Raw genomic sequence first — 15,895 nt, 5'->3', positions numbered from 1 at the left:
CAGTTATTCCTTCTGCTTATATTGAGAAACCCCCTTTTCCTGTTAGGATAAAGGAGCATGCTAAAGTTTCAATTGTAGTTAACAAAAGCTATCTTAGAACACCTAAACCTGATGAACAAATTAAAGTAGAACCTAGCATTGCTATGGTTAAAGATCTATTGGAAGAAGATATGGAAGGGCATGTTATTTACTTCTGTGAAGAAGCTGCTAGAATTGCTAAACCTGATGGAAAAGACAAAAATAGACCTTTCATTGGCATGCCTATTATTTCATTTAAAATAGGAGATCACTGTTATCATGGTTTATGTGATATGGGTGCTAGTGTGAGTGCTATTCCTTACACTCTATATCAAGAAATTATAAATGACATAGCACCTGCTGAGTTAGAAGACATAGATGTTACTATTAAACTTGCTAATAGAGACAACATATCACCTTGTGGGATCATTAGAGATGTTGAAGTCTTCTGTGGGAAAATAAAATATCCTACTGATTTTCTTGTTCTTGGACCCCGCAAGATGACTTCTGTCCCATTATCTTTGGTAGACCTTTCTTGAACACAGTTAAAGCTAAGATAGATTGTAAGAAACAAACTTTGGGTGTTAGCTTTGGTGATGAGTCTCATGAGTTTAATATTTCCAAGTTTAGTAGAAATCATCATGAAAAAAGAATTGCCTGGTAAGGATGAATTAATTGGTATTGCTTCTATTGCTATGCCACCTACTGATCCTTTAGAACAATATTTGCTAGACCATGAAAATTATTTACATATGCATGAAAGAAATGAAATAGATAAGATTTTATTTGAACAATGTCCTCTGCTTAAACACAATTTGCCTATTGAAACTCTGGGAGGTCCTCCTCCACCTAAAGGTGATCCTGTGTTTGAAGTAAAACAATTGCCAGATGCTACCTCTTGAGCTTGTGTTGGTTTTTCCCTTGAAGACGAAAGGGTGATGCAGCAAAGTAGCGTAAGTATTTCCCTCAGTTTTGAGAACCAAGGTATCAATCCAGTAGGAGGTAACACACAAGTCTCCAGTACCTGCACAAACAAACAAGAACCTCGCAACCAACGCGATAAAGGGGTTGTCAATCCATTCACGGTCACTTACGAAAGTGAGATCTGATAGAGATAATAAGATAAATATTTTTGGTATTTTTATTATATAGATTGGAAAATAAAGACTGCAAAGTAAACAACTAAGGAAATAGCAAGTAGATGGGAAAATAATATGATGGAAGATAGACCCGGGGGCCATAGGTTTCACTAGTGGCTTCTCTCGAGAGCATAAGTTTTCTATGGTGGGTGAACAAATTACTGTTGAGCAATCGACAGAATTGAGCATAGTTATGAGAATATCTAGGCATGATCATGTATATAGGCATCACGTCAAATTATTGTCGAGCAATCGATAGAAAAGCAAATAATTATGAGAATATCTAGGTGAGGGAGTCCTGGATTAGGGGGTGTCCGGATAGCCGGACTATACCTTCAGCCGGACTCCTGGACTATGAAGATACAAGATTGAAGACTTCGTCCCGTGTCCGGAAGGGACTTTCCTTGGCGTGGAAGGCAAGCTTAGCGATACAGATATGTAGATCTCCTACCATTGTAACCGACTCTATGTAACCCTAGCCCTCTCCGATGTCTATATAAACCGGAGGGTTTTAGTCCGTAGGAACAATCATACCATAGGCTAGCTTCTAGGGTTTAGCCTCTCTGATCTCGTGGTAGATCTACTCTTGTACTACCCATATCATCAATATTAATCAAGCAGGACGTAGGGTTTTACCTCCATCAAGAGGGCCCGAACCTGGGTAAAACATCGTGTCCCCTGCCTCCTGTTACCATCCGTCCTAGACGCACAGTTCAGGACCCCCTACCCGAGATCCGCCAGTTTTGACACCGACACTAGGCATGATCATGTATATAGGCATCATGTCCGCGAGAAGTAGACCGAAATGATTTTTCATCTACTACTATTACTCCACACATCGATTGCTATCCAGCATGCATCTAGAGTATTAAGTTCATAAGAACAGAGTAACACATTAGGCAAGATGACATGATGTAGAGGGATAAACTCAAGCAACATGACATAAACCCCATATTTTTATCCTTGATGGCAACAATACAATACGTGCCTTGCTGCCCCTGCTGTCACTGGGAAAGGACACCACAAGATTGAACCCAAAGCTAAGCACTTCTCCCATTGCAAGAAAGATCAATCTAGTAGGCCAAACCAAACTGATAATTCGAAGAGACTTGCAAAGATATTAAATCATGCATAAAAGATTTCAGAGAAGAATCAAATATTGTTCATAGATAATCTTGATCATAAACTCACAATTCATCGGATCTCGACAAACACACTGCAAAAAGAGTTACATCAAATAGATCTCCAAGAGAATCAAGGAGAACTTTGTATTGAGATCCAAAGAGAGAGAAGAAGCCATCTAGCTAATAACTATGGACCCGAAGGTCTGTGGTAAACTACTCACACATCATCGGAGAGGCCATGGAGTTGATGTAGAGGCCCTCCGTGATCGATTCCCCCTCCGACGGAGCGCCGGAAATGGCCCCAAGATGGGATCTCACGGGTACAGAAGGTTGCGGCAGTGGAAATAGGGTTTCGTGGTGCTCCTGGATGTTTTCGGGGTATATGGTTATATATAGGAGGAAGAAGTACGTTGGTGGAGCTGCGAGGGCCCATGAGGATGGGAGGCGCGCCTACCCCCCCTGGGCGTGCCCTCCTGCCTCGTGGCCTCCTCGCTTCTTACTTGACGTCCACTCCAAGTCTCATGGATCACGTTTGTTCCAAAAATAACTCTCCCAAAGTTTCATTCCGTTTGGATTCCGTTTGATATTCCTTTTCTGCGAAACACTGAAATAGGCAAAAAACAACAATTTGCACTGGGCCTTTGGTTAGTAGGTTAGTCCCAAAAATAATATAAAAGTGCATAACAAAGCTCATTAAACATCCAAAACAGATAATATAATAACATGGAACAATAAAAAATTATAGATACGTTGGAGACGTATCAAGCATCCCCAACTTTAATTCCTGCTCGTCCTCGAGTAGGTAAATGATAAAAACAAAATTTTTGATGTGGAATGCTACCTAGCATAATTATCAATGTAATTTTCTTTATTGTGGCATGAATGTTCATATCCGAAAGATTCAAGACAAAAGTTTAATATTGACATAAAAATAATAATACTTCAAGCATACTAACAAAGCAATCTTGTCTTCTCAAAACAACATGGCCAAAGAAATTTATCCCTACAAAATCATATAGTCTGGCTATGCTCTATCTTCATCACACAAAGTATTTAAATCATGCACAACCTTGATGACAAGCCAAGAAATTGTTTCATACTTTTGATGTTCTCAAACTTTTTCAATCTTCACGCAATACATGAGTGTGAGCCATGGATATATCACTATAGGTGGAATAGAATGGTGGTTGTGGAGAAGACAAAAAGGAGAAGATAGTCTCACATCAACTAGGCGTATCAACGGGCTATGGAGATGCCCATCAATAGATATCAATGTGAGTGAGTAGGGATTGCCATGCAACTGATGCACTAGAGCTATAAGTGTATGAAAGCTCAACAAAAGAAACTAAGTAGGTGTGCATCCAACTTGCTTGCTCACGAAGACCTAGGGCATTTTGAGGAAGCCCGTCATTGGAATATACAAGCCAAGTTCTATAATGTAAAATCCCCACTAGTATATGAAAGTGACAACATAGGAGACTCTCTATCTTGAAGATCTTGGTGCTACCTTTGAAGCACAAGTGTGGTAAAAGGATAATAACATTGTCCCTTCTCTCTTTTTCTCTCATCATTTTTTTATTTGGGCCTTTTTATTTTTTTATGGCCTCTTTTTTTCTTTTTTTTCCGGAGTCTCATCCCGACTTGTGGGGGAATCATAGTCTCCATCATCCTTCCCTCACATGGGACAATGCTCTAATAATGATGAGCATCACACTTTTATTTACTTACAACTCGATTCTTAGAATAAAATATGACTCTATGTGAATGCCTCTGGCGGTGTACCGGAATGTGCAATGACTCATGAGTGACATGTATGAAAGAATTAAGAATGGTGGATTTGCCACAAATACGATGTCAACTACATGATCATGCAAAGCACTATGACAATGATGGAGCGTGTCATAATAAATGGAACGGTGGAAAGTTGCATGGCAATATATCTCGGAATGGCTATGGAAATGCCATAATAGGTAGGTATGGTGGCTGTTTTGAGGAAGGTATATGGTGGGTTTATGATACCGGCGAAGGTTGCGCGGTACTAGAGAGGCTAGCAATGGTGGAACGGTGAGAGTGCGTATAATCCATGGACTCAACATTATTCATAAAGAACTCACATACTTATTGCAAAAATCTATTAGTTATCTAAACAAAGTACTACGCGCATGCTCCTAGGAGGATAGATTGGTAGGAAAAGACCATCGCTCGTCCCCGACCGAGACTCATAAGGAAGACAATCAATAAATAAACCATGCTCCGACTTCATCACATAATGGTTCACCATACGTGCATGCTACGAGAATCACATACTTTAACACAAGTATCTCTCAAATTCACAACTACTCAACTAGCATGACTCTAATATCACCATCTTCATATCTCAAAACAATCATCAAGTATCAAACTTCTCATAGTATTCAATGCACTTTTTATGAAAGTTTCTATTATACCCATCTTGGATGCCTATCATATTAGGACAAATTTTATAGCCAAAGAAAATTACCATGCTGTTCTATAAGACTCGCAAAATAATATAAGTTAAGCATGAGAGATCAATAATTTCTATAAAATAAAACCACCACCGTGCTCTTAAAGATATAAGTGAAGCACTAGAGCAAAACTATCTAGCTCAAAAGATATAAGTGAAGCACATAGAGTATTCTAATAAATTCCGATTCATGTGTGTCTCTCCCAAAAGGTGTGTACAGAAAGTATGATTGTGGTAAACTAAAAAGAAAAGACTCAAGAGGAAAACACATATCATGTGGTGAACAAAAAAATAGCATCAAGTAAAGTTACCGATGGACGAAGACGAAAGAGGGGATGCCTTCCGAGGCATCCCCAAGCTTAGGCTTTTGGTTGTCCTATAATTTTACCTTGGGGTGCCTTGGGAATCCCCAAGCTTAGGCTCTTGCCACTCCTTATTCCAAAATCCATCAAATCTTTACCCAAAACTTGAAAACTTCACAACACAAAACTCAACAGAAAATCTCATGAGCTCCGTTAGTATAAGAAAACAAACCACCACTTCAAGGTACTGTAATGAACTCATTCTTTATTTATATTGGTGTTAAACCTAATGTATTCTAACTTTGCTATGGTTCATACCCCCCGATACTAGCCATAGATTCATTAAAATAAGCAAACAACACGCGAAAAACAGAATCTGTCAAAAACAGAACAGTCTATAGTAATCTGTAGGTTTCTAATACTTCTGTAACTCCAAAAATTCTGAAATAAATTGGTTAACGTGAGGACTTTGTCTATTAATCATCTGCAAAAATAATCAACCTAATCGCACTCTCCAGTAAAAAAATGGCAGCAAATCTCATGAGTGCTAAAGTTTCTGTTTTTTACAGCAAGATCGCAAAGACTTCCCCCAAGTCTTCCCAAAGGTTCTACTTGGCACAAACACTAATTAAAACACAAAAAACACAATCATAACATAATCTAGATGATTTTTTATTGACTAACAACAAGGAAAAATATTGGGTTGTCTCCTAGCAAGCGCTTTTCTTTAAAGCCTTTTAGCTAGGCATTGATAATTTTAATGGTGCTCATATGAAATAGAAGAATTGAAGCGCAAAGAGAGCATCATAAAACAAGTGACAAACACAGTTAAGTCTAACATACTTCCCATGCATAGGTATTTTATAATCAAACAAATTAACAAGGCGAACAAAAACTAGCATATGCAAGGAAGTGGAAAGAGACAATAGCAATCTCAACATAACGAGAGGTAATTTAGTAACACGAAAATTTCTACAACCATATTTTCCTCTCTCATAATAATTACATGTAGGATCATAAGAAAATTAAAAAACATAGCTATCACAAAACATATTCTTAACACGATCCACATGTATGCAACGTTGGCACTCCTCTAAAATAGTGGGATTAACATTAACTAAAGTCATGACCTCTCCAAACCCACTTTTATCAAAAACTTCATAAGATTGAACATTCTCCAAATATGTGGGATATAAAGTTGACAGTCTTCCAAAACCACTTTCAATATTATTGCAAACATTATAGTCAATCTCATTTTCATCATGGGGCTTAAATAAATTTTCAAGATCAAAAGAAGAATCACCCCAATCATGATCATTGCAACAAGTAGTAGACATAGCAAAACTAGCATCCCCAAGCTTAGGGTTTTGCATATTATAAGAACAATTGACATTAATAGAATTTATACTATCATCATTGCAATCATGCTTTTTATTCAAAGATCCATCGTGAATCACTCCATAAAGTACTTCATCACAATTTTCAGATTCACGAATTTCAAGCAAAACTTCATAAAGATAATCTAGTGCACAAAACTCACTAGCAATTGGTTCATCATAATTGGATCTCTTAAAAAGATTAGCAAGCGGATGAGGATCCATAGATCTTAGGTTCTCTGTTTAGCAATAAATAAACAACTATTCCAACCAAATGAGCCATGTAAGACATCAAAACAAATGAAAAGATGAACAGAAGAAGGGTGAATAAAACGGTAAGGGTGAAGTGGGGGAGAGGAAAACGAGAGGAAAATGGCAAATAATGTAATGCGAGGGATAAGAGTTTGTGATGGGTACTTGGTATGGGCACAAGAAATCCACATGTTGGCGGGAGATCAAAGCTTGACTTGACTTGGTGAAAACCTCCCCGGCAATGGCCCCAGAAATCCTTCCTGCTACTCTTGAGCTTGAGTTGGTTTTCCCCTTGAAGAGGAAAGGGTGATGCAGCAAAGTAGTGTAAGTATTTCCCTCAGTTTTGAGAACCAAGGTATCAATCCAGTAGGAGGTAACACACAAGTCTCCAGTACCTGCACAAACAAACAAGAACCTCGCAACCAACGCGATAAAGGGGTTGTCAGTCCCTTCACGGTCACTTACGAAAGTGAGATATGATAGAGATAATAAGATAAATATTTTTGGTATTTTTATTATATAGATTGGAAAATAAAGATTACAAAGTAAACAACTAAGGAAATAGCAAGTAGAAGGGAAATAATATGATGGAAGATAGACCCAGGGGCCATAGGTTTCACTAGTGGCTTCTCTCAAGATAGCATAATCTACGGTGGGTGAAAAAATTACTGCGGAGCAATTGATAGAAAAGCGAATAATTATGAGAATATCTAGGCATGATCATGTATATAGGAATCACGTCCGCGACAAGTAGACCGAAACGATTCTGCATCTACTACTATTACTCCACACATCGACCGCTATCTAGCATGCATCTAGAGTATTAAGTTCATAAGAACAGAGTAACGCATTAGGCAAGATGACATGATGTAGAGGGATAAACTCAAGCAATATGACATAAACCCCATCTTTTATCCTCGATGGCAACAATACAATACGTGCCTTGCTGCCCTTGCTGTCACTGGGAAAGGACACCGCAAGATTGAACCCAAAGCTAAGCACTTCTCCCATTGCAAGAAAGATCAATCTAGTAGGCCAAACCAAACTAATAATTCGAATAGACTTGCAAAGATATTAAATCATGCATAAAAGATTTCAGAGAATAATCAAATATTGTTCATAGATAATCTTGATCATAAAATCACAATTCATCGGATCTCGACAAACACACCGCAAAAAGAGTTACATCGAATAGATCTCCAAGAGAATCGAGGAGAACTTTGTATTGAGATCCAAAGAGAGAGAAGAAGCCATATAGCTAATTACTATGGACCCGAAGGTCTGTGGTAAACTACTCACACATCATCGGAGAGGCCATGGAGTTGATGTAGAAGCCCTCCGTGATCGATTCCCCCTCCAGTGGAGCGCCGGAAAAGGCCCCAAGATGGGATCTCACGGGTACACACTACAAGAAATATGTCAACTAGTGACCTTCTGTCAGTGACCCTAGAAGAAATGGTCATAGATCTGTGAGCATTTCAGACCAATTGGTCAAAAGCTGTTCGGGGGGCTCCAAACCCTAAACCATTGCGACCATTTTGGTCAGAAAGGTTGTAATTTCCTTACATGAAATGGTCATAAAGCAAACAACGCTAGTCCGCTGCCTTATTTCTAGTTATTAACGACCAATATAGATGGGCATAGCCTTGTAAATTGTGGTGGGTTGCTATGACTAGGCGCCACCTCATCAGTTTTGCCTATGTGTCATGTCCATGTGGCAGTTTTTGCCCTAGGTTGTGAAGCAACCTATATTTCTGTCATTCCCAAAATTCCCAAAAAAATCTCATAAATTATTTGGGTCATATCATCGTCAAATATGTAAAAACCTTCCTTGCCTAGTTCAAAAATAATTCAAAAATATTCATTTTCCTATTTTGTTCAAAACAACAGTTTGTGAAGGAAGTACCACTTTGGCATGTCCAAATAGTATCCATTTTCTACAGTGCTTTCCTATGCCCAAATAACCATCCTCCACCAAATGCCAGCTCAATCCATTCATTATTTTGAGCCGAGCTTCAACATTCGTAGTTATGTCCAGTGTGGTAGTTTGCAAAGCAAGTACCACCTAGGCTCCTCCTTTTGAGCTGAAAATTTGTGAAGACAGTCTTCTTAGTAACTGATCATCCTCAGCCAAAACTCACGCCCATTAGCCATGTACATTTCCCATACCACTAATCAAACACTTGGCTGCTAATTCATGTTTGAGCATCGATCGGTCTCCTCGTGAGAATCTTATGTTGTAATTTTATTCCTAGAACCTACCTGGGGAGTGCCCAAGCCGCTAGACATGCCTAGGCTGCCCAGAACACATGGCAACACCACGGTCACGCGGTGACCACGCGGCGGGCATGCGAGTTTACACGCTCTAGAGTTGGGGGCCTCGGCCACCGCCCAAACCTCGACGTATCGCCACCAAACCATGTATTTATGATTAAATAGGTACTTATGTAATTATAAATGATTTTTGGAAAAAATAAATAGTAAACTACGAGGCAGCTGCAGTTCAAATTTGACCCGCTTTCAACTGAATCGGCAGAAATTTGTCTTTTTCACGAGACGTGGATCAAAAAAATTTACACCCAACCAATTTGTAAGTTGTGTATTAAATATGTCCTAGTATTTTAGAAAATTGATTTGGTCCAATTTTGCAACAATTATTTGGGAGGTCCTTCACAAAAAAACCTCCTTTTGGGCACTCGAAAAATGGAAAATGGTTTTTTCGTCCAAAGAAAATGAAAACTTCCTTAGGCAACATTGTTTGCCATTCCAATATGCACCCTTGTGCACAATATGAGATCATTTGAACAAACTATGCCATGAATGTGACCATAGGATTGATCATTTGGCTTGAAAGCCATGAATCCTCACGCATGATAGCTCATTTCTGATAACACTTTTTTAAAAGAATTGCCGTATTACAAGTTTATTATTTTTCCTGGTAACTTGGTCATATATAATGACACAATGCGAAGGTTTTCCAATTTTTTGATTTTTTTGAATTTTTTATGCCTGTTTCAAAATGCGGTCAAAACAGCGGGAATGACCGTTCCTAGCTAGTGGTTGAATCTTGGAATTTTTTTGGTGTTTCTCTGATTAAATAGATACTTATGTACCTAAAAATGGTTTTTAGAAAAAATAAAGAACAAACTACAAGGCAGCTACAGTTCAAATTTGACCCACTTCCAACTAAATCGGCGGAATTTTGTCTTTTTCACGAGAGGTGGATCAAAACTTTTTACATCCAACCATTTGGTTAATTGTGCATTAAATATGGCCTAGTATTTTATAAAAATGATTTAGTCCAATTTTGCAACAATTACTTGGGAGGTCCTTCACAAAAAACCCTCCTTCTAGGCACTTGAAAAATGGAAAATGGTTGTTTCGTCCAAAGAAAATGAAAACTTCCTTAGTCAACATTGTTTGTCATTCCAATATGCACCCTTGTGCACAATTTGAGATCATTTGAACAAACTATGCCATGAATGTGACCATAGGATTGATCATTTGGCTTGAAAGCCATGAATCTTCACGCATGATAGCTCATTTTTGATAACACTTTTTTAAAAGAATTGCCGTATTACAAGTTTATTATTTTTCCTGGTACTTGGTCATATATAATGACACAATGCGAAGGTTTTCCAATTTTTTGATTTTTTTATGCCCGTTTCAAAATGCGGTCAAAACGGCGGGAATGACCGTTCCTAGCTAGTGGTTGAATCTTGGAATTTTTTTGGTGTTTCTCTGATTAAATAGATACTTATGTAACTAAAAATGATTTTTGGAAAAAAATAAAGAGCAAACTACAAGGCAGCTACAGTTCAAATTTGACCCGCTTCCAGCTAAATCGGCAGAATTTTGTCTTTTTCACGAGAGGTGGATCAAAACTTTTTACACCCAACCATTTGGTTAATGGTGCATTAAATATGGCCTAGTATTTTATAAAAATGATTTGATCCAATTTTGCAACAATTATTTGGGAGGTTCTTCACAAAAAAAACATCCTTTCGGGCACTCGGAAAATGGAAAATGAATTTTCCGTGCAAAGAAAATGAATACTCCCTTAGGCAACATTGTTTGGAATTCCAAGATGCACCCTTGTGCACAATATAAGATCATTTGAATAAACTATGCCATGAATGTGGCCATAAGATTGATCATTTGGCTTGAAAGCCATGAATCTTCACGCATGATAGCTCGTTTCTGAGAATACTTTTTTTAAAATAATCGTTGTATTACAAGTTTATTATTTTTCCTGGGAACTTGGCCACATATAATGACACAATGCGAAGGTTTCTCAATTTTTTGATTTTTTTGAATTTTTTATGCGCGTTTCAAAATGGGTCAAAACGGTGGGAATGACCGTTCCTAGCTAGTGGTTGAATCTTGGATTTTTTTGGTGTTTCTCTGATTAAATAGATACTTATGTACCTAGAAATGATTTTTGGAAAAAATAAAGAGCAAACAATAAGGTAGCTACAGTTCAAATTTGACCTGCTTCCTACTGAATCAGCAGGAATTTGTCTTTTTCACCAGAGGTGGATCAAAAGTTTTCACACCCAACCATTTTTTCAATTGTGCATTAAATATGGCCTAGTATTTTAGAAAATATATTCGGTCCAATTTTGCAACAAATACATGATAGGCCCTTCACAAAAAAGTCATTTTGGGCACTCAAAAAATGGAAAATGTTTCAAAAAAACTCATTTCTCCTAACTCTTTTAAAAGACATTTTTCTTATTTCGATTTGTCATTATTCATGAAAACTAAGGTCAAATTGGATGACACGTGAGAAGGTATTCCATTTTTATTTTTATTTTCCAGGTCATAAAATAGCCAATATGATTTAAAACTTCACTTTTAATCGATTACGACCAATTTAGATGGTCAAAATATCGTACTTATATACTGTGTTCTGATTGGTCCAGGAGCATCTCACGCGGATCGTGCCTAATAACCGTCGGATGCTCCTGGATCCAACGGCCTGCGTGTCTCACCCACGCACCCAACCCACAATGCACACTCCTCTCTCGCGAACCCCACCCAACCCCTCGTGCCCTCCTCTCTCTCTCGAACCCTAGCGCTCCACTCCTCCCTGGCCGCCGCCACCTCCGGCGCCCTCTGTCCGGCGAGATCCCCTCCAACCCACGTCTCCACGACTCCTCCTCCTCTCTGGATCGATCACCCCAACCCACGACTCCTCCTCCTCTCTGGATCGATCACCCCCAACCCACGACTCCTCCTCCTCTCTGGATCGATCCGCAACTGCTTCCAACCCAGCCACCGCCGTAGACCTTCCCCAATCCCGGCCTCCTACACGCCGAGCCAAGACGTACCCCTTCCTTCTCGATGGCTAACCCCTCCATGGCGGCCGGCGGCGGGGTGCCGTTGGCAGAGAGGGTCCACGGCGTCGGGGCCCAGATCCACAACCGCTTCTGCATCAGGGCACCTTCTTCCGCGTCGACGCCTACGGGAACGTGCTATACCTCCACGCTGACGCCGCCTCGCCCCTCGCCTGGGACGTCCACCACTGGTTCCCCTGTGCTAGTAAGAAGGATTTTACTACATGTTCCTTGCTGTTTCATGAATCCACCACATGGTTCTGAACTCTGACGAACGGTGGATGGATGCTGGGTTTTCGTCGATCTGCAGGGGGAGGGAGGACAGTCCCGAGCAACCTGCAGATCATGCAGCTGCAGGCGTCCAGCAAGAAGCACAACAAGCTCGAGTTCCTCGTCCCCTGGTGGGATCTGCAGCTCGGCATCTCCATCAACCAGTTCCTCTCCATCTTCGCTTGCAAGAATCCCGACTTTAGGTGACCTCCTGCCTGACGCCCTTTGCTGACCCCAAACAGTTTTCAGGTGAACTGACGGATTGTTCTGAAATTGTACGTGCAGGAACAGAGCGTTCGCGTTCCTGTTCGCCGACGGGGCCAACGAGGAGCTCAGCTCGCTGCAGGCCGTCGTGTTCACCGGCTAGTCCGTCCCCTGTACCTCCAGGCAGGGCAGGTTCAGGGCTAGTGTTACTCACCGATCTACGTATTTCAGTGTGTCTTCCATGATCTTGCCTCTGTTTTCCAATGGTACGGCTTCAGGCTCATCCCCAGTATTTCATTGTGCTGTTTCTTGAGTGCTCACTAGTTGCTAGTGTTCGACTGCTAACAGTGGGTTAAGATTAGTATTTTATAATTGTTTTCTTGAGGATGAGTTACAGGGACTGTTCAGGCAATGACTCCAAATTATATGTGTTTTCTTGAGGTTCGGGTGGTGGACGGAGATCTGCACGAGGTGCTTGGACAGCAGATCAGCCCGGAGCTCTGGGGCCGCCTTGCCCTGTCCTGCAGCTACAGCAGCAAGGTACATGAACTAAACAGCAGTAAAATTACTCCTGTTTTTGAATGTGGACGCAACGAGTCAGATGTGAAATGGGTTGCAGGTGTGGCTGGTCGGCGACCGGCTGACATCGCGGGAGCAGGAGAAGGCGGAGCTGGGTTGCAATAGAATCCCAACAGGACCGACGCTGAAGGGCTTGGACATGTGCTTCTTGACATTCCATTGCTTGGCAACACCTTCCAAGGGTAAAAACACCAGCACCCGCACCCTATTTCTAGCGCCATACGAAATGGGGAATTTATTATTTTGCCTTCTGCTTACACAACACCATTATTATAGACATGACCTGTACATTGCAATCCTCCTCCATTGCTTCATATGACGCTAACTAAACCTTCTCGTTTCAACTTGCAGATAGCCATCCCACCACACCAGCATGCCCCGGCTTCGAGGGAATCGGCCACTTCACCACCGCAACGGGCAGGCTTTCCCTGCCCGCCTTTGGGCTGGCATCCTACAAGCTCCGCAGCTCCCTATGGGCATCCAACGGTGCCCCAGAACAGGAGAGTGTCATGTCGCTGATGCAGGAGGCGGACAACTGGCTCCGCTACGTACAGGTAGACCACCCGGACTTTCGGTTCTTCGTGTCCCACTTCGGCGTGACGTGGAGATGACTGCTCTGTTGTAAATTTCCTTTTTGTGTCTGTGTTAGTTATATGATGATGACTGTGTGTTGCCAAGTCTGAACTCAGCTGGCTGTGCGTTGAGCACAAGTCTGTTCTCTATGGCACATAGTGTAGCGCCCCTCGTCGTGGGGGTTGTATCAGTTAAAAAAGGCCTGCCTGTATTGCGGGCTTTGACTGCAATTTCTTTGGTAGACAAGCATAGATATCTGACAATACCAACAAGCATGCCATGCATTGTTCAAGCTTGATTATCCACCCCTGTCTAGCTAGCATATCATCCAAGGTTATGCTAGGTTGGTTGGTTCAATGACATCGAGGAGGGAAATAGAAATAGGAAGAATAGGGGAAGAATGAGGGAATAGGTTCTGTTTTTGTTCTGTCTTTTTTTCTCTTCCCGATCTAAACATGTTGAAGGTTCTGTTTTGTGCAGGTTGCTCTCATGAGGAAAAGTTGCGGCTACAGGATGCCCTCCTCCTCTCCTCCACCCCCTGACATGGTGAGCTCCACCCCTCCTTCTACCCCTTGCAGATCTGATATGAAGTGGGCATTAGATGCAATTGTTATGGCCACAACATAGCAGCATTGTATTGGTTCAGTTTTTATGCATAATTCGATTGCGACTGTGCTGTTTGATGCTGCTTGCCTCATCTATTTTTCATGTCTTGTGTGAAATCTGTACCCTACTAGAAGATGCCACCATCAAGTTAATAATAACACTAATGATCATTTGATTCTAGTCTAGAGATACAAATAACATTAGTTAGGTCCATGGATACATGGATGAACACACACGGCTAGCAGCCTAGTAGTGTTAGCAAAGGATGTCAGTACAATGTTTATGGCATTCATTTATATTGAAGCAAATAGTAACTAACTGTCATGGGCTTTTTATTGTGGAGCTCCATGAACTTTTTTGGTCGATTGGCTGTCCAAGTTCCTAAAGAACAAATCATACAACCATTATCTTGTTGATTGATGCAGTTTCTCACCTTTTTGCTGCAGATGTTTAGTTCCTTGCTTGATTCTGGATACTATTAAGTTGAAATAAAATTGTATGATAAAATGATCACTAAACTAAGGAGGCATAACCTGATAATAACTTATTTTACGTTAATAGCCTACAATGTTGTCTTGGAGTTTATTGTCCAAATTAATACCTCTACTTTTTGTGTCCTTCAGGAATGCGTATCCTTCAGGACAACTCAAGCCCCTCCTCCTCTCCTGTACATGAATGTGAGATGATGCGCATGCAAGATCTGAGCCAAATGGCATATTGTAATCTTTTATTGCTGGTTTTTATGGACGATGTCATGAAGATGTACGTTTGAAATGTTGCTTTGATAGCAAAATTGTATTCCTGTGTACATGCTGCTTTGACAGCAAAATTATGAAAATTTCTCAACAATATATATGGGCAAAATTGTATTCCTGTGTACTCTGCCTGAAAAGGCTACAGCCAACTGATGATGTTACTAGAACGTGACAACTGGGACCCATCTAACTAGTGGACCCTTCTTTTGGGGAAAAAAAGAAAAACTAAATTCGTTTAGACAAAAAGGCCACAGCCCAACAATAAAAAGGCTGCAATATTGGGCTTGGCCCATGAACCCAACCAAAAATTGACAGACAAAAAAAACACAAATAGGCTGAATTGTTGGGCTAGGCCCATGTAGAAAATCGAATTGGACCGGGCTGATTCTTGTGCCACATCAGATTGCCACGTCGGATGCCTACGTGGCCTGGGGAGGCTGCTAGTGACCAAAACAAAACAATAGGCATATTTTGGTCAAAAACGTCTACGACCTTCTCTGTCGTTAGTTTCAGTTTACGACCGCCAGCTTTTGACCTTCTGTTTTTGGTCACAAAAAGGTCGCAAATGAAAAACTACGACCTTTCAGTGACCAATAGTGGAGGTCACAAGATAGCATATTTCTTGTAGTAACAGAAGGTTGCGGCGGTGGAAATAGGGTTTCGTGGTGCTCCTAGATTTTTTCGGGGTATATGAATATATATAGGAGGAAGAAGTACGTCGATGGAGCTGCAAGGGGCCCATGAGGGTGGGGGCGCACCTACCCCCCTAGCGTGCCCTCCTGCCTCGTGGCCTCCTCGCTTCTTTCTTGACGTCCACTCCAAGTATCCTGGATCACGTTTGTTCCAAAAATAACTCTCCCGAAGGTTTCATTC

At 40.8% G+C, this 15,895-nt stretch overlaps 1 protein-coding gene across 2 annotated transcripts; it reads left to right on the top strand.

The window, feature by feature from the left end:
• Positions 1–11,734: 11,734 nt before the first annotated feature.
• LOC125554213 lies at positions 11,735–15,140 on the top strand. Of its 2 annotated transcripts, none has more exons than XM_048717797.1 (7): positions 11,735–12,240; positions 12,346–12,508; positions 12,591–13,049; positions 13,129–13,270; positions 13,440–13,642; positions 14,142–14,207; positions 14,891–15,140. In XM_048717797.1, the coding sequence occupies exons 3-7, from the start codon at positions 12,921–12,923 to the stop codon at positions 14,951–14,953; spliced, it is 603 nt and encodes a 200-aa protein (XP_048573754.1). In that variant the 5' UTR covers positions 11,735–12,240; positions 12,346–12,508; positions 12,591–12,920; the 3' UTR covers positions 14,954–15,140. The 2 variants fall into 2 exon arrangements, with proteins under 2 accessions (XP_048573754.1, XP_048573755.1); XM_048717798.1 differs by having other exon boundaries at positions 14,126–14,207; positions 14,891–14,938.
• The last annotated feature ends 755 nt before the right edge of the window (positions 15,141–15,895 follow it).

The sequence above is a fragment of the Triticum urartu genome, chromosome 4 (assembly GCF_003073215.2).
Source record: "Triticum urartu cultivar G1812 chromosome 4, Tu2.1, whole genome shotgun sequence".
Lineage (NCBI taxonomy): Eukaryota > Viridiplantae > Streptophyta > Magnoliopsida > Poales > Poaceae > Triticum > Triticum urartu.
The sequence above is the reverse complement of the archived record's forward strand: the minus strand, read 5'-3'. Positions and strand labels throughout refer to the sequence as shown.